Source organism: Cyanistes caeruleus, chromosome 5, assembly GCF_971803275.1.
Source record: "Cyanistes caeruleus chromosome 5, bCyaCae1.hap1.1, whole genome shotgun sequence".
Classification (NCBI taxonomy): Eukaryota; Metazoa; Chordata; class Aves; order Passeriformes; family Paridae; genus Cyanistes; species Cyanistes caeruleus.
The window spans coordinates 53,161,770-53,179,793 of NC_141705.1; the positions used below are offsets into that span (position 1 = coordinate 53,161,770).

The following is an 18,024-nucleotide window of genomic DNA, read 5'->3' on the forward strand; positions in this document are numbered from 1 at the left end:
TGTGTCTGCCAGTCTGTCAATTCATCAAATCCATGTATTTCAAATCCATGTATATCAGTTTTTATCAGAACACACTGCAAAGATTAACTGAGCACTTCAGCAAGGTCTGTGTATACTATACTATATTACACTAAATTTTATACTTGTATTTTCCCCCATTAAACAAACCATACATCCCTAAGGATGTTTCCCATAAAACTGGGTTGATGGCATTAATTGCATCCTTTGCTGGCTATCAGTTCAGTCTTGTATTAATTTCCCCATGATTTTGCTTGGGACTGATATTAACTTAATTTCCCTAGGTCATCTTCCTTTTTCTTTGAATTTTTGGATGGGAAAATTCACTAAATTTGCATGCCAGAATTAATGTATAAAATTTTTTTTTTGAGTTTCTGGTGTCCCAGGTATAAGCTTTTACATTACTCACATGAATCTTAGGGACATCAGTTTATTTCTTGCTTTTCCTGAAAATGGATATAAATTAACACTTAATTTACTATTAATTAATTGCTTGGTAGTCAAAAAACAATTGAGGTATGTTTGTTTAATTATTTGTTTAAAACTACATCTGCTGGAGAAAGTTTATTGCATTCTTTGTAGGAGCTGAAAAGAAACTAAAGTCTTCATTAGCTGAACACTTGATTTTGTTATTTTTCTGGTATGCCCATATTGTTTTCTTAAGTAGTTCTTTGACAGAAGTTGCCAGGAATAAAATATTGGCAGGGAAAAAGTCAGGGACACTGTAGGGTCAGCAGTAGTGCCTTAATCTGCAGAGGAAAAAGGATTCTGTTTGTTTAAAATTAAGGATATTTTTGCAGATGAAAATATATGCATTTTAGCAGTTTTCTGTGTCTTTTGGTCACCAGAAAGATTACTATTCTATTCTTAGATTTAAGAACTTTTAACATTAATTGTATTCATGTCTTTACACTGCCTATTGATTCTGGTGCCATTGGAATGCTCTGGGCTCTGATGACATTGGGCTGCTGAATGTGGCTCATTGGAGACTGAGCAGGGGTTTCAAAACTTCTTCCCTCAACTCCTCTCTCTTTTTTTTCTTTTTCTTTTTTTTTATTTTTTTTTTTTTTATTTTTTTTTGTTTTTTGTATAGAAGGTGAAAAAGTATTAGTACTTACACCATTTAATTTGTTCTGCTCCAGGTCTTCAGCTTTGAGTTGCTGTAATTGCATTTGAGAATTGAAGTCTCTCATGCTCGTATTAATACCATTTTTCACTTTAGCTTTTTCATTCCTAACAAGTAGGTACATGCAGAAAAGAAAATAGATCATAGTACTAAAATTATAATCTGAAATTTTCAGAACATGGACACTATAGTGTGCAAACAATAGAGATCTTTATTTTCTAACAGTAACTATAACTTGAAAACTATTTGTAACATCATTGGCATGCAAATGTACCAACCGAGAAATTAAAAAGGTGCTTAATGAATAGAGCTTGACTGATTTTTATACTTTTCAGGTTTCATGGATAATTACCAGATGATTAGAAGGTTTGTCAGAATATGCTGGAGGTGTGTGTTTAGGTTCTGGAATTTAATGTTCCTTTGTTTCTTTTTTTCCCTTAGTCTGACCGATTCCATGTTTTGGTATATTCTGTACAGTGAGAATCCTCTTAGTCTGAGCCAAAACTCATCAGAGTCCAGTCCAGCATTTTCAAAGACCTTCAGGTCGTGTTCTGTTTTCCCCCTAATGTTTTAAAGGTTAGTAAGAATCTTGGGTATGACATAGAAATTTACTTACTCTGCAGATGAGGAAAATACTCAGTGTATTCTGTGTATCAATTGCATGTGAGAGCCTTACTGAGTTTTCATGCCCCCGCCACAACCCTCCTTTGTATTCTTCAAATACCCAGTTTATGATAAATTGAAAAAAGTTCATAGGTCTTTTGGCTAAGAGCACTCCAAAGCTTCTTGGGTCCAACATATCTCAGTATTCAAGAGGGGTGTCTTTGCTCCCTTTGTCATTTAGATACATCTTCTAGTGTTTTACAGTTCCTAACTTAATGATCCAATTTGCTATGGATCTGAGAAAGAGGATGAGGCTGCTTAATGCCTGGGAATTAAAAAAAAATAAAAATCCACAAGGTAGAGTGTGGATATAAATAAATACAATAAATATAACAAGAAAGAAAAAAGAAAATAAGAAAAAAAATAAGAAAATAAGAAAAAAATAAGAAAATAAGAAAAAAATCCAAACAACCAAACCATTGCTTTGGCTTGCACTTTATCTCACTGCTACCAGCTCTTTTTGTACTCAGATTAGGCAAGCAGCATGTTGACACAGTCCAGACTGCGTGTTCTTACATGAAAAAGCAGCATTTTTAATTAAACACAATTGCTGCTTTTTTTCATAGTGACAAGCCTGCTGCCGTTTACAGTGTTATTCATTCTATTGAAAACTGAATTTCTTATCTTTTTTTTTCCCAACCAAGAGCTTTCTTTCTCAAACTCATAATTTTCTTTGTCTGCAGTATTTGCCTTTGTTCACAAGAACAGTGACATATTAAGGTTTCTTAATTTTCCCTAGAAATTATGCATCCGGTGATTTTTCACTTCACCCATTGCAGTGAGTCCAGTGTTCTCTATTCCTCTCCCTTCCATCTTCAGCCTAAGGTACACACATTATCTAGTGAATTTAACCAATGAAGTTACATGCAAGCATTGCAAATTGCAAATGTCTTAAGTAAGATTAATACAATTACATTACAGCCAGATGTTCAATTAAGCTATTAATAGGAATAATGAAATGGGAGAAAAACTACCGCACCCTAAAACCCCTTTTTATATCCCACAATGTTGGTAAGTAAATATTTAGCAAGCAAGTGGAAACATAGGCAGAATATTTATGTCCTTCTGTTTATTGCAGCCTTTTAGCTCCTGCTTAGGGATTAACAATGACAGCAATGTCTTCTTGGATTCATTTTCTTTAAATTATATTTACTCTTTCTTGGAAACATTTTGGTATGAGACTGATGTTATCAGTCCCTCTCTGCCTTTTGTAATGTAGTAAACAGACCCAAAGACCACTCCTAGCTGTGCAAAGGCTTTTGAGAAAAACATTTTAAAGGCTGTCTGACAGCCAGGGTAACTTGAACTGCCAAGTTTAATTTTTCCAGGAAAATCTGGAGCAAATGCATTGCAAAGTTGTTCATTTAAGGTAAGAGTGCTTCTGGGCTTAAAAGTAAATCCAGCCCCAAAACAGTATTGATGAATCATAGTCCACAGACATCTGTCAACAGGGAAGGAAGGCTGAGCAAATATGTGTTTGCAACTTCTCTCCTTACCTCTAATTTATATAATTTAACAAATGTTTACTAGAGTTTTAATAGATCTAGTAAATCATGTCAAAGATGCCTATGGAGTTAATTTTCTAAAGCAACTGAAGATGAATATTTTATTTTGTTTTTGTTGTATCACTACTCAAAATAACATCTCCAAATTGCCTCTAAATATGGAGGAAATCATCACTAAAGGCACTGGCTGATGTTCCTGCTGGAATCAAGTTCTTACTTAGGGAGTCTGGGCACCCCCTGGCTTCAAGGGTGTTTCATCACAGCAGCCTTTGCTGGCTCCAGTATCTCTGAGCAATTACTGATGGTGTTCACCACAGACGTTCTCTAGTCACTTGTAATTTTGTGGTTTTGGGGGCACTGTACTGTTAAAGCTTTCTCTGGAGAACAGGCTGGGGTCAGACAGTCAGGTGCGCTCATCAGTAAGGCTGTTGTTAAGTACAAGCAGTAGGAGCCTGTTCACTTGCTGGCAACAAGGAAGAGTGTGCTGAGTTTCTGAGGCCACAGGAGTTCTCATCAGGTAAGGAGAGACTGAGCACCACACTTTGTATTGGGACAGTCTTGGCCATTTCATGGGAAAAGTGATTTCCCAGTGCCACTCTCCCCATCACTTCAGTCAGCCTCAAGGATGAGGCTTGGCATCATGGGGCCAGCAGGCAGCAGCTAGGCAAATTCCAGCTGAAATTCCCTGCTGGAATGCTGCCAGCTGGCTCCCTTTCTCCTGCAGCTGGAGCCATTCTTCCCAAGGTACACTTGCACACAGGCAGCTGTGGAGGTCCTGCTTTTATGGCCAGTGCCGGATATCACAAGCCCTGATTTCTTTGCTTCTGGCATGGAGATCTTGCAGTTCAAGTTGGCTGCCTGCACAGTAAAATCCCCGTTCTGCAGAGAGACAGCAAAGTCCTGCTCTAGGAGTGCTCCAGCAGAATAAGAAAGATGCAATGCATTAGGCTGATTAAATTAAACCAGGTGTCTGCCACTAGGGAGAACAAAGAACATGAGAATCATGAAGGAAGGTTTTCTAAAGTGTTTTTTGGGGGTGAAAGAGAAAGGCATAGATTTAAACAAAGCTGGTGGTTTTGAGCCTTTGGGAAAGGCAATGTAGGAGAGAAGTTGAGTATGGAACTTTTAGGTGTCGAGTCTTAAATATGCCACCTAAAGGACCTTCACTATTCTTAACCCTAATGCCATTTGCTAATGAATTTGGACATGTTTAAGTTTTGGTTGTTGTGTCTGTAGGTGAACAAATCCCACCACTTGGTTCATATAGAAAAGGAATACTTTGTTCCTTCAGTTCTCTGTTCCAGAATGGAACTGCTCTGAAAGAACTCAGTGCTGCAATATTCAGCACTGACCAAAGGCTCCTTCCTGGGGCTGGATCTTGCCAGAGCCATGTTACTCTATAGCATTAGAACTGGCTCCTGGAATGAATATTCCGGGCTGAATAGTTCCCAGAGGACAGCTGGATGCTGTAGTTCCAAAGCTGTTCCTGATGAGCCGCTGCAAGTCAAAGTTTCCAAACACCAACTGGCCAGCACTAGAGACTGCTCTTACTTCAAATGCCAGAGCAGGGTGTCTGACTGCACCTTTCTCCTAGTGAAAACCAGGATGCTCTTTCCCTCAAGGCAGGGAGACCCCAAATCCTCAATAAATGCAGGAAACAGAGAGTTAAAGACAGCAGGCTTCTTCAAAGGAAATGGGCCAGGGCTAGTCAGTGCAGTGTCATGATTAGGTGAGATTTTAGGTATCAATTACCATTGAAGTGTAGTGATATTAACAGCTGCACATTCTTTCTGCTTCTGTTCTCTCTAGTGCAGAGCCAGGAGTTGTTATTAGTTGTCCAATTTGCATGGATTATTACTCAGAGGTAAGGATGCACCTCTTGTCATGCTTTGTGTTTTGTGGGAGGAGGAAGAAGCCAAAAGGGGAGTTGCCCAAGTCAGCTGGCTGATGTGGGCAGCTGGCTGGAAGCACAGCCCTTGCTGGGAAGCTCCACAAGTCCCTTCTTGCTGGTGAATGGAGAGGGACAAGCCCTTGCCAGGATTATGGCCAGGGAGGCCTGACTGTGGCCAGGATGACACTGGCAGATGTGTGGGTTCCTCATTGTTCTAACTGATTCCCGATGCTCTCAAGTCTCATTTTCCTGGTGCCAGTAGAGCAGCAAACTCCAATTCTTTCCTCCCAATACATGTGGTTGTTGTTTTCTTTCTTCCAGATTGTGCAAAGTGGACGACTGATGGTGGCAACTATGTGTGGCCACATGTTCTGCAGCGCGTGCCTCCCCGTTGCCCTGGAGACCACCGGCATGTGCCCAACCTGCAGAGAGGAACTCGATGCAGAAATGTATTTTCCAATTTATTTATGAGAGTTTCCGCTGCTCAGGGCAGTCTCAGGTGCATCTTGGAGAAGAGGAGGTGTAGAGGCCTGTTTCTTTATGTATATAGTTCTTTTTGTACATAGTTTCATTTTTGGTGCGTTCAGTTATAAATAAAGTTTTGATTGATTTAAATCTAGTCTGTGTGCTCTTCTGTGTTGTACTGTGCTGATGGATAGAGATGGTGTTTAACAGGTGGAAATAAGGCTCTTGGTTTGAGCATTCAGAAGTTCGTTCTTTTCATCACACCATAGCCACTGTTTTAGGGGAAATGTGCTAAAGCCATGGGCTTTGGAGTTCTTGTGGCCAATAAATAAAAATTGAATAATAATTGAATAATCATTGTGGCCAATAAAGTGTGTGTTGTACAGGGAAAAGAAACAGTCGCTGCTTGGGATGCAAGGCCTTGTACTTCTCAGGCCACCATCTGGTGGATGTTTAGGTGCAAATGTCATGATTTCAGTGGTGAGCAGATGGAGAGAGGAGCAGGTTGTGCACACACCCAAAGAAAGCAATTTTCTTGGAGAATAACTGGCATGTTAACAAACTGCTGCATTTAGTCTTGCAAAGTTTCATCAGAGTTCGAATCTGGAGGCTTTTGAAGGAATGTGTGTTTGAATGGATGGAGTTGGTTCCTGACTTGGAGCTGTTAGCAGTACACTGTGTTGTAGCTCCATTTCCTTCAATTACAGCAGTTTAATCCTAAGCTACACTGAAGAGAAATGCAATTGTCCAGAGATCTAATAATTGGACATAAGAGAGGAAAGAAAATGACTTCTGTTATATAAAAGTAAAAAAGAGGCAAAGGCAGATCTCAGGTCAACAATGCAACAGTAAATTCATTGTGCCATGAAACAGAAGAGTCAGATGACCAAATTGAACTAAGTCCTCTCTGATTCAAAATTGTGTTATCTGTGTGGACATGCACCCTGAAGTTGGGTTTTTATATTCTTGTCTTCATTGAGTAATTTACCTGCATGCTCAGTCATACTTCAAGATGTCTGAGTATTGCCATATTTAGGCAGAGGTAGTAATAAACAAGGTTCATTGTATCCACTAATTTTGATTTGGTTTGATCTTCAAAAAAAAACCCAAAACATTAGTATTAGCCTGATAAAGTGTGTTGTTCTAATTGGGAACGGCAAAAAGAACGACACAGACTCTCAAGGGACTCAGAACAGGAGAATTCCTTAGTTTATTACTCTAGGCTTGTCTAGACTCATTCTGTAGAAAGTACAGAAAGGAAACTCTTACTGGTTAGTTACCTGCTACATCAACATCATTGGTCAGTGGTGTACACCACCTCCTGACTTTCTCCTGCAAGGAAAACAAGAGGACAGACAAACAGCACCTGGCAGTTGTTTTCTGTCTCTGAGGATTGTTTTGAAATCCTCCTATGAATTTCTCAGGCTAGCTCTCAGGCAAGACTGAGAGGCCATGGGGCCTGCAGCCTGCTCCAAAGATAGCATCCATAAAAGTGCTCTTTAGATTTTTCCTATTCATGAAAACTACTTGAGTTGTCAAAAGTACTCCAAGATAACACTTCAACAGACACACATCAAATGATTTACTTATAGGGTAGCCATAAATTTAGACCAATGTTTTCTGTTTCTTGGTATTGCTAGACTTTGAACTTCTTGGTGGATGCAATGACAGTAAGCAGAAATGTCTTTTTAAATAGCTTTATTTGTAGGTGACATGCTATGCTAGGTATTTTCATTGGAAAGAGCATTAAAAGAAAGCATTTATAGTCAAGTAAATTTGATCTCAATTAACCTACAATGAAATGGCACTCAGCTGATTTGATAAGAAGTTGAAATGGATGTTGGTTTGGCTCAACAGCATCAGCTGAGGCAATTTTCAAATTTCTGGTGTTTTAAAATTTGTTTTTGATCTTGGTGCATAGTTGTCAGCAGAAGGAAAAGCACATTTTCAGCTCATTCCATGACTGATCTGTAGGCATAGAAGAATTGGGGTTTTTTCAGCTTCAGAAGCCCAGAGCAGAGAGACAGCATATTTGCACTGTCCATTTCTCCTATTCAGTGCTTTGGGACCCATACAAGGAGCTTAATTTTTCATCTATTAAATGTATATTTGGAATTGCTTTAGCATCTTAGCATTTTTCTATAAAGCATTGAATCTCCTTTAGGCTTTTTTCAAAAGATGGAAGAGTCATCCCCACCCATTCCTCAACACTTGATTACCTAATTACCCAAAAGGATGAATTGTAGTAAGTGAGAAAGTTTTGTAAGAAATGAGGCTCCACGTGTAGAGCACGAGCTGAACATATCCTTGTGCTCATCTCCACAGCCCTGGATCAATTTCCACCCTTCTCCCCACACCAGAGGGCACCCAACCTAAGCGACCAGGGGCTGAGGAGCATTCCTGCATCTGGCAGGGCTCAGATGGCTTCCCTGGTGCCCTCAGGAGCCCCAGTCCATCCCTCTGAACACAGAACCCGTCACAGAGTGGCTAGAGGGAAGACTGATTATTAATTCTGGTTTTTTTGCTGTGTCACCTTGGAGAGCAGAGTAGGGCCTCAGGAGGGAGGTGCTGTCCCTGGGAGCAGAGCAGACCTCATTGGCCGTGTTGGGAAATTGTAGTAGAGTAGTAGTTCAACACCTGACAATGTCAAGATTTCAGAGACTTGAAATAAGGATCTGAACGGTGAGGAAGTTTCACCAGTTTGAGAAAAAAAACCACTCCATCAAACTTGGGTTGTGTTTTAATTGCTATTTACTCAGGTTCAAGTTAAAGTTGTCCCATAAGAGTTAAACCGGCCAGAGACCAATAAAGCTGGAGGAGGAGGGTTAAGGAAGGGTTTAACTTTCCTTTAGGTTTGGGGTGGTGTGTTTTGGTGTGGGTTCTTTGGGCACAAGAAGGCTCCAGTGATGCTCAGGTGCCTGAGGCTGAAGGCGGCGGGAGGCGCAGCTGTGCCCGTGAGGCCGCGCGTGCGGAGTTGTGTCCAGCTGGGCCCAGCAGGAGCGTGATGTGCCTGTGGAGCAGGGCTGGAGGCGGCCCTGGGGATGTGTGGAGGCCTGGGGCAGCTGTCCCGTGCAGCCAGGCTGGGAGAGCCGGGGCTGTGCAGCCGGGAGAGGAGCAGGGGCTGGGGAGGCCTGACTGTGGCCTTCCAGTGGCCAGAGGGGGCAGAGAGCCATGGGGGAAGGGGAAGGTTGGGATCAGATGTTTGCAAGAGCTAGGAGGGTGCTGAGCCAGTGCAACAGGCTGCCCAGAGAAGCTGTGGATGCCCTGTCCCTGCAAGGTTCCAGGCCAGGCAGGACAGGGCCCTGAGCACCGTGATGGAGCCAGTGGCAGCAGAACCAGGCCATGGCTGCTGTGCCTCCATGGTCTTCTGGAACTCCATGTTTGAGCAAAGCGCAGCCCTGTTACCTGGGCATGGAATGTTGGCACCGGTTGCCAGGGGCACTCCTGCTCCCGAGGTTCTGTTGACACGGAGTCTGTTCAGCCAGTTGACGGATTCTCTGCTGCGCAGCAGACGTGGAGTGTCCGTCTTCTCAATCCCAGCTGGGAAGAGAGAGGCATCCGTTGAGCAGTTTTCTGTCTCTCCAAAAAACCTGCAGTGGGCTACCCAAAGGAACCTAAGGGATTGATCCCATCCCTGACCTTCCTTTTTTGGTGTTTGTCCCACTTCCTTTGCCGCTGCTTTCAGATCACTAAACACCATGAGCTCTGTAAGTACATTGTTACTCCACGCTGATCTGAATCTTGAAACATTCTACAGGATACTTGAAGTATTTCAAGAGTTTGTAGTAAAAGCACAAGAATGGAAACCTTTGAAAACTTAATGTAACATGATGTTCTGGAATCCTGAAATTTTTGGATCTCTGTGGGTGTTAGCAATAATTCAAAAATGCTTACAGTGTGAGCAGAAGCCTGCTAGAATTGGGAACTGGTCTCCTCATTTTCAGACCATTGGGACAGGCTCCTTCTTGGTGAAGCAGCTTGTCAGAGTTCAGGACTGATGTCTTGTCTCTGACGAGATGCACTTCGGTGAGAATGGCCCATAGCACCATTGGATGCATATTGCAGCCTTTGCAGGAGTGTTTTGTGTATCCTTGTGTGCTGTCATTGGGGTGGCAAAAACCAAGTGCCACGTTCATATTAGTGCCACAGAAAATGCTAAGGCTTTGTTCTCTCTCAGGGTCAGCGAAAGCGCCCTGGAGAGGTGCTGGATTCTACCCCAGCTCAGAAACGGAGCAGGCTGCTGGCCTCCAGAGCAGGTGGAACTTGGCAGACAGAGCCAGTAGATCGTGAGGAAAGTGCATCACCTGCTTTAGAGCCTGGTAAGAAGAGAAACTGCTCCTGGAGGCTTGGAGTTCATTTGAACGTGTGCTTTTGCCAGTTCCTAGGCCCTTTCCTGGGGAAGAAGGGAACCTTGGGCTTGAGGAAGCACCTGGTATGGCATCCCTAAACAACCAGCTCACTGACAGCTGTTTTGATTTGTTACTGAACTCTGTCCATTGACCTCTAGTGGCAGATGAGTTGTGTAGCAAAGGCCCCAAGTGCTGCTCAAACACCTGAATGGGTGCTCTGATGAGCTGGCAGTGACTGCAGCTGCCACAGTAGACGTGGCAGGCTGAGTTTGGCATCTCCCAAGCTGGAGAAAGATGAAGAAAATTTAGTCATTAGCAGGGGCTCATTCTTCAGGGGAGCATGGACAGCAGGGTACTGTAAAATTAGGATCCCCTCTACATTTGATTTTTTTTTTCTCCTATGTGCTAAACATTCCCCTATGCAAGAGGAATGATCTGTTGGTGTGCACCTCCCAGAAGCTGTTGTCATGCAACAGAACTTGTGAAGAGCTCAGGTGCTCTTCCTCTTGTTTTGCCCCTTCAGGGAACAGGACAATGCTCACCAGAACACATGAGGCAATGCACAGAGGACCATGCTCCCTGTGGACTGCTGAGGGCAAAGCTTGAGTGAAATGTTGGACACATTCCTGAAAAAAAGACACCTTGGGAGCAGGGAATCCAAGCACAGTCTGTTCCACAGTGGCAGCCCATTTCATTCCTCTGCAATCTCTGACCTCACTTCTAACCTTCTCTTTTTCAACTGCTGAAGAAGTCATAGATCTCACAGGAGATTCTCCACAGCCTGAAGTCATCACTACCAGTGACGATGAATCTCCTGTGGTAAGTAGTGACTGGCACACTCCTCTCCATGTTGCATCCCTAGAAATTTTCTTGCCCTCTGCAATTTTACTAAGTCCCCTGGCCTCAAAATTTGAACAATGGCTCTGATTTACCACTTTAGAAACAGTTCCCAGTCAACCCCAACCACACTCCCAAACACATCAGCATGCCTGAGAATCAGTTGCAGAGAGTGGATGAACAAGCTAAAAGAGGGTTTTGCTTCAGTGATTCAAAAGAGAGCACAGGAAGTCTTTGATTTGAAGAAGTGCTTTAGCTGCAGCATCAGTTTAAGGTCCCCCTGTCCCTGAGGTGTAAAAAGCAACTGCAGCTGACTGGGGTACACACTAATTCTGTTTCTTATTCCTCTAAGTCTTTAAAAGGGGCACATTTGGGATTTTTTCTTTTTCCCCTACTATTTTCAAAGAATATACTTTGATCCATTTTGCAAGCCTCAGAGCAGTATGTCTGCTGAAATATCTGATGCCTCTACTGCTGTGCAAAGCAGACACTTGCAGCAAACATTGCATGGCACTTATATCCTGACAGGGTTGTTCCTGAACCCATGCAAAGCAAAGGCCTCCAATTTCACAACACACTTTGCATGACTCACCTCCACTTACACTAAACACAAGAGCAGGTTTGGGTTGAGGGGTTCTTTTCTCTTCAGTAGCTGCTCCTCTAAAAAGTAGTGCTCAGGCTATCACAGGTGAACTTGCCAGTTGGAGGGAGAAAGAGGCAAAGAAACAGCTCTGGCCCAAATCCAATTAGGGAACTGAAATAGGGGAGCAGGAAGTGTCAAGTTCCACTGCTTCCTAAGTGTGTCCATTTCTACCCCGTTCTACCCCTGCAGCAGAGCCAGCAGCAGCAGCCACGTCTTTCCAGGGCCTCAGAGAATTCAGCTGAGCCACTGGAAAGGAACAGTGCAGAGGAAGCAAGAGAAGATGATGGGTATGTGAGAGAGAAAGTGTCTATTGAAACTCTGATTTCATATATGTGGTAGAAAGAGGTTTTGGCCAAGCTGTTGGGTTCTGCAGAACTCTGTGCAAATACTTCCAACTGGGAATATAGTGGTCTGCCTGGAGGAGAATTAAAATAAACCCATCAAAATCCAGCAGAAACCTTCCTTCTCTCCTTGTGAAGCCTTAGCTTCTTAGAAGCAGTCCATCTAAATCAGAAGGTCAGGGAATGGCACACCAAAATGCTTGTAGCACATAAAAATTCTTGCAGTGGTTGTGTTTCTGGGTGACAATGTTTCTTATTCAGAATAGGGGATGTTTCAAGTGTCAGCATTTTCTTTGTTGGGAACCCTTGGTGCCCAGGGAAATGATTGGCTCCATGTTGAAGTGGCTGTATGTTCTTTCTGGTTCTGTTCTCTCTAGGGCACAGCCAGCAGATCCTGCTAGTCCTCTGAGTAGGGAGGATGACAACTCAGAGGGGCAGGACAGGGAGCTGAGTCAGCTGAACGCACAGGATTCCAGCGAGGCAGAGACTTCAGCTGAGCTCTGGCTGAGTGAGGATGAAGAGGAAGCAAGAGACAACGATGAGTATGTAACAGATGATGTGTCTCCCCAAAGTGTCATTGCTGACATAGACACAGGGTTTTGCCAAACTGTTGGATTCTGCTTGATTCTGTGGGAAGGAATCTGATTTGAACCATAGTGTTCTGTCTGGAAGGCAACTAATGGAGCCCAGCCCCTAAAGCTCAGCAAAATCCAGGAGAAACCTTCCTTCTCCATTCAGGAAGTCATTATTGAATGTTTCTTTACATTATGGATTGTGGTACACTGAAATGCTTGCACACTGCCTGTGTTTCTGGGAAGGGGTGTTGCTAAATCAGAATAAGGGATTGTTCACAATTTCTGTGATTTTCTGTCTCTGTGCACTGTGAAATTGATGGCTGCATGTTCTTCTGGTTCTTCTCCCTCTAGTGCACGGACAGCAAGTGTCATTAGTCCTCTAATTCCTGAGGATGACAACACAGAGGTGAGGAAGCACAGCCCTTGCTGGGAAGCTCCAACTTGCACGTCCCTCCAAGTCCCTCCTTGCTGGTGTCCATAGAGGGAGAAGCCCTTGCCAGGATGGCACTGGCACAGCTGTGTGTTCCTTACAGTTCTAGCATTACACATACTCCAAGTCCTGTTTGCCTGGTGCCAATAGAGCAGCAAACTGGAATTCTTTGCTCCAAATTCCTGCTGTTCTTTGTGTTCTTTAGAAGCTGCTCGTCCCACATGAAGTGTTTAGACAGATCCTTGGGCCTTTTTGGGGAGAAAGAGGGAAAGGAAAGACTCCAGGCCAAATCCATTTAAGGAGCTGATACACAAGAGCAGGCTGTTCAGGAATTGTCAGGCGCCTCCTAATCTCTGTCCATTTTTACCCCATTGCTGGAGCAGAGCCAGGCATACCCACTCGGTTCCAGACCAGCCGAGGATGCAGCTGAAGTCCTGGCAAATGAGAATGAAGAGGAGCCACAAGATATTGAAACGTATGTGACAGATAAAGAGTCTCTCCAAAGTCTAATCTCTGCTAGATGGTAGAAAGAGGCTTCTGCCAAGCTTTATGACAGTTCTACTCTGTAGATGAAATCTTAATTGAAGGTATCTTTCAGTAACACTTGAGGGACACTGAAGAGTCGGAAGTACGTAAAAGTAATTGAAATGATTGTGCTGTTGGGCTGGAATGTTGCTAAATCAGAATAAGGGATGTTTTATTTTCTGGCACTTCTGTAGCAGTGACCACTCATGCACGGTGAAATTAATTGGCTGCATGTTTTTCTGCATCTGTTTTCTGTAGAACAAGGCCCTCTGGTAGTCTCCTCTGTGTTATTTGCAGGGGTTGCTACTCACAGGTAAGAATCCACAAGTTGTTTTTTCTGCTTTGTGGAGGGGGAGGGGAAAAAAGGGGAGCTGCACAACTCAGTTGTCTTAGGTGGGTGCTACAGGCAGCTGGATGGCAGCACAGCTCTTGCTAGGAAGCACCAAGCTGCGCATTCCTGCAAGTCCCTCCTTGCTGGTGTCCATAGAGGGAGAAGCCCTTGCCAGGATGGCACTGGCAGATCCATGTGTTCCTTGGAATTCTAGCATTGACTGATAGAGTTCTTTATTGCCAGTGCCTGTTGTGGTTTCCTTTCTTCAGCAGCTCTTTCATCTAACATGATGTGTTTTGAGTTCAAATAGCAGAATTTTCCAGTTTTGGGGGAGAACATGGGAAAGGAACAGCTCCAGGCCAAATTGAATTAGGGCACAGGAAGAGGGGAGGAGGGAGGAGGGTTTTCAGGTGCTTCCTAAGCTGCCTCTCTTTGTACCCTGTTGCATCAATGCGAGCAGAATCAGCAGCAGCCACTTGGTTGTTTTCAGGGCAGCAGCTGTTTGTGCTCCTGCTTTGAATGTTCTGAAGCCAACTTGGAGGCTGATAGCCTAGCCTTCCTCACTCCTCTGCTAAAACTGCTTTCTGAGCTGAGGTTTGCATGCAGCACAGGGGGCTCACCCAATCTAATTGTATCTTCTTTTCTTTCCCTTCTCATGTTATGCATCAATGGAAGCTTCTTCAAGGTGAGTTGATGTTTGACACTTGGTAATGGACTTTGATCTAGAATGTAATCATGACTTTTGTTCTTTTCCAAGAACCTGGAGCAGCAGGGCTTGAAAGTGCTTTTAGTAAAAGGCAGAGGACAGGCTCAAGCTGCTAGCCAGTGTCTTAGGGAATGGATGCAATGTGTGTGTTGTGGCCTCTATCAGTCACAGTGGAAAATCCCTGCCATAAGTGTTGAGGCTGAATTCTCAGGCAGAAGGAACTGGAATTTGGTGACACTTCCTACACTTTGAATTGATCAGTGATTGATTAGTATCACATGGAGAATGCAATTGCAGAAGTCATGGGTGCCTGCATTTTCTGAGAGTTCAAAAGTAAGCAGCACTTCTTGACCCTCTGGCTGTGACAGACCAGACCATTTAAAATTAATCTCTCTTGAATCTGGTCAAGATGTTGCCCACAAAACCTGGATTGGTTACTGGGTTTGGTGCAACAGGTCAATAGTTGTACACTTGGGAGAGACGCTGATTGTTTCTTTCAGTGCTGCACTTTCAGTCTGGCTGCTCAGTGCTATTTCACCTATCAGACAAGCTCACTCCAAACTTCTATTATTTACAAAATTGAACAAACAAAGAAATTAGCATTGATTGGTTACAAGTCGCACGGTCATCTTCTTAATTTGTGTTCCATCTTCTTTTGGTTCCCAATTGTCTCACTCCTCCCTAGAATTAGTCCAATCAGTCCATTGCTAAGTCTCTCTCTTCTTTTGGGCTGGGCAGTTTCTGGAGTTGCTGCTCCTTGAGTCGGTGCTCGCAATCTCCCCCTACAGGAATTTCTTTTTACCAGTCAAAGGTGCTTTCAGGAGAGTTGGGTATCTTAGTGGCTTCCTAATCTTGGGAGTTGTGTTGGATGTCCTTTTGGCCCCTCAGTTCTGCATTCTTTGTGCCCACTCTCAGTGAGCATCCTTCTCCTGAAGCTTTGTGAACCTGTCCCTGGCTCTGAGCTCCTTGAAGCATGCCAAGGCCTGAAGCTTAACAAGGCAATTCTACCAACAAGGAATTTGTTTTTCTAACCCATGGGCATCACTGAGAGCTTGGTGGTTAGTTGCTGTCTATTTCATGGATTAAATCTCCCTTCCGCTTGATTGGGCTTGAAAATACACAAGGCTGAAATAGATCAATATAAAGAGCATCCTTCCTTAAGAGCTCTTTTATATGTTCTACAGTTTGCATCCCATATAACTCACAAAAATTAAATTTCAGTTTATGACCAGCAAAGGAGTAATTCTGCCCTGAGCAGATTCCAAGAGGTGAATGGCTACAGTCATGGAACTGGAGCTAATGCTGCACCTGTGGCTAACACACGCCCTGCAGGACATGGAGCAGAGGAGGGAATTGCACGTTCAGAGTATGTATGGCTCATGCCCCACCAAAAACAGAATTTTTGCCTTTTTCCTTTTCAATCTAGGACTGATATGTTGCTGTGCTTGGTTTATGTTTGACGCCTTCTCTTCTCTACTTATTTCCCTCCTTCTCCCATGTTGCATGGTGATGAAATGATCCCATTTACATTTTGAGAGAAAAAAACTGCCCAAGGCAGATGTACAACTTTGCAAAGAGCCTTAGAGACAAGTGTGGGGGTATATCAGAGAATGGGGATTACTTGCTTCAAATCCCAGAGATGGGTGACTGGCTACACCTTTTTTCAACCAGGACCCTTCAGTGCAGGGAGACCCCAAATCCTCAATAAATGCAGAAAACAGAGAGCTAAAGACAGCAGGCTTCTTCAAAGGAAATGGGCCAGGGCTAGTCGGTGTAGTTGCCTGATTATTTGAGATTTTATGTATCAATAACCATTGAAGTGTAGTGATATTAACAGCTGCACATTCTTTCTGCTTCTGTTCTCTCTAGTGCAGAGCCAGGAGTTGTTATTAGTTGTCCAATATGCATGGATTATTACTCAGAGGTAAGGATGCACCTCTTGTCATGCTTTGTGCTTTGTAGGAGGAGGAAGAAGCCAAAAGGGGAGTTGCCCAAGTCAGCTGGCTGATGTGGGCAGCTGGCTGGAAGCACAGCCCTTGCTGGGAAGCTCCACAAGTCCCTTCTTGCTGGTGAATGGAGAGGGACAAGCCCTTGCCAGGATAGCACTGGCAGATGTGTGGGTTCCTCATTGTTCTTAGTGATTGCAGATGCTCTCAAGTCTCATTTGCCTGGTGCCAATAGAGCAGCAAACTCCAATTCTTTCCTCCCAATACATGTGGTTGTTGTTTTCTTTCTTCCAGATTGTGCAAAGTGGACGACTGATGGTGGCAACTATGTGTGGCCACATGTTCTGCAGCGCGTGCCTCCCCGTTGCCCTGGAGACCACCGGCATGTGCCCAACCTGCAGAGAGGAACTCGATGCAGAAATGTATTTTCCAATTTATTTATGAGAGTTTCCGCTGCTCAGGGCAGTCTCAGGTGTATCTTGGAGAAGAGGAGGAGTAGAGGCCTGTTTCTTTATGTATATAGTTCTTTTTGTACATAGTTTCATTTTTGGTGCGTTCAGTTATAAATAAAGTTTTGATTGATTTAAATCTAGTCTGTGTGCTCTTCTGTGTTGTACTGTGCTGATGGATAGAGATGGTGTTTAACAGGTGGAAATAAGGCTCTTGGTTTGAGCATTCAGAAGTTCGTTCTTTTCATCACACCATAGCCACTGTTTTGGGGGAAATGTGCTAAAGCCATGGGCTTTGGAGTTCTTGTGGCCAATAAATAAAAATTGAATAATAATTGAATAATAATTGTGGCAAACAAAGTGTGTGTTGTACAGGGAAAAGAAACAGGCGCTGCTTGGGATGCAAGGCCTTGTACTTCTCAGGCCACCATCTGGTGGATGTTTAGGTGCAAATGTCATGATTTCAGTGGTGAGCAGATGATGAGAGAGGAGCAGGTTGTGCACACACCTAAAGAAAGCAATTTTCTTGGAGAATAACTGGCATGTTAACAAACTGCTGCATTTAGTCTTGCAAGGTTTCATCAGAGTTCGAATCTGGAGGCTTTTGAAGGAATGTGTGTTTGAATGGATGGAGTTGGTTCCTGACTTGGAGCTGTTAGCAGTACACTGTGTTGTAGCTCCATTTCCTTCAATTACAGCAGTTTAATCCTAAGCTACACTGAAGAGAAATGCAATTGTCCAGAGATCTAATAATTGGACATAAGAGAGGAAAGAAAATGACTTCTGTTATATAAAAGTAAAAAAGAGGCAAAGGCAGATCTCAGGTCAACAATGCAACAGTAAATTCATTGTGCCATGAAACAGAAGAGTCAGATGACCAAATTGAACTAAGTCCTCTCTGATTCAAAATTGTGTTATCTGTGTGGACATGCACCCTGAAGTTGGGTTTTTATATTCTTGTCTTCATTGAGTAATTTACCTGCATGCTCAGTCATACTTCAAGATGTCTGAGTATTGCCATATTTAGGCAGAGGTAGTAATAAACAAGGTTCATTGCATCCACTAATTTTGATTTGGTTTGATCTTCATAAAATAACCTAAAACATTAGTATTAGCTTGATAAAGTGCTCTTTTGATTTTTCCTGTTCATGACAACTACTTGAGTTGTCAAAAGTACTCCAAGATAACACTTCAACAGACACACATCAAATTATTTACTTATAG

The 18,024-nt window shown here is 43.2% G+C and overlaps 1 protein-coding gene and 1 long non-coding RNA gene across 3 annotated transcripts; both read left to right on the plus strand.

The window, feature by feature from the left end:
- Window positions 1-2,516: 2,516 nt before the first annotated feature.
- Window positions 2,517-5,818, plus strand: LOC147653111 (uncharacterized). Its single transcript, XR_015286767.1, has 2 exons — window positions 2,517-5,176; window positions 5,525-5,818. It is a non-coding gene; the product is annotated as an uncharacterized LOC147653111 (long non-coding RNA).
- A 3,281-nt stretch (window positions 5,819-9,099) lies between these two features.
- Window positions 9,100-16,939, plus strand: LOC111922500 (uncharacterized). Of its 2 annotated transcripts, none has more exons than XM_086888644.1 (11): window positions 9,100-9,375; window positions 9,846-9,987; window positions 10,766-10,836; window positions 11,687-11,784; window positions 12,216-12,380; window positions 12,765-12,819; window positions 13,227-13,318; window positions 13,627-13,681; window positions 15,627-15,771; window positions 16,275-16,329; window positions 16,646-16,939. In XM_086888644.1, the coding sequence occupies exons 1-9, from the start codon at window positions 9,367-9,369 to the stop codon at window positions 15,657-15,659; spliced, it is 720 nt and encodes a 239-aa protein (XP_086744770.1). In that variant the 5' UTR covers window positions 9,100-9,366; the 3' UTR covers window positions 15,660-15,771; window positions 16,275-16,329; window positions 16,646-16,939. The 2 variants fall into 2 exon arrangements, with proteins under 2 accessions (XP_086744770.1, XP_086744769.1); XM_086888643.1 differs by having other exon boundaries at window positions 9,129-9,375; window positions 14,375-15,771.
- The last annotated feature ends 1,085 nt before the right edge of the window (window positions 16,940-18,024 follow it).

Bases quoted from the DNA above. Each gene is read 5' to 3' on its own strand.
- LOC111922500 (XM_086888643.1), top strand. The intron at 9,988-10,765 runs GTAAGAAGAGAA...CAACTGCTGAAG, and splicing joins ATCACCTGCTTTAGAGCCTG to AAGTCATAGATCTCACAGGA. The intron at 10,837-11,686 runs GTAAGTAGTGAC...CTACCCCTGCAG, and splicing joins GTGACGATGAATCTCCTGTG to CAGAGCCAGCAGCAGCAGCC.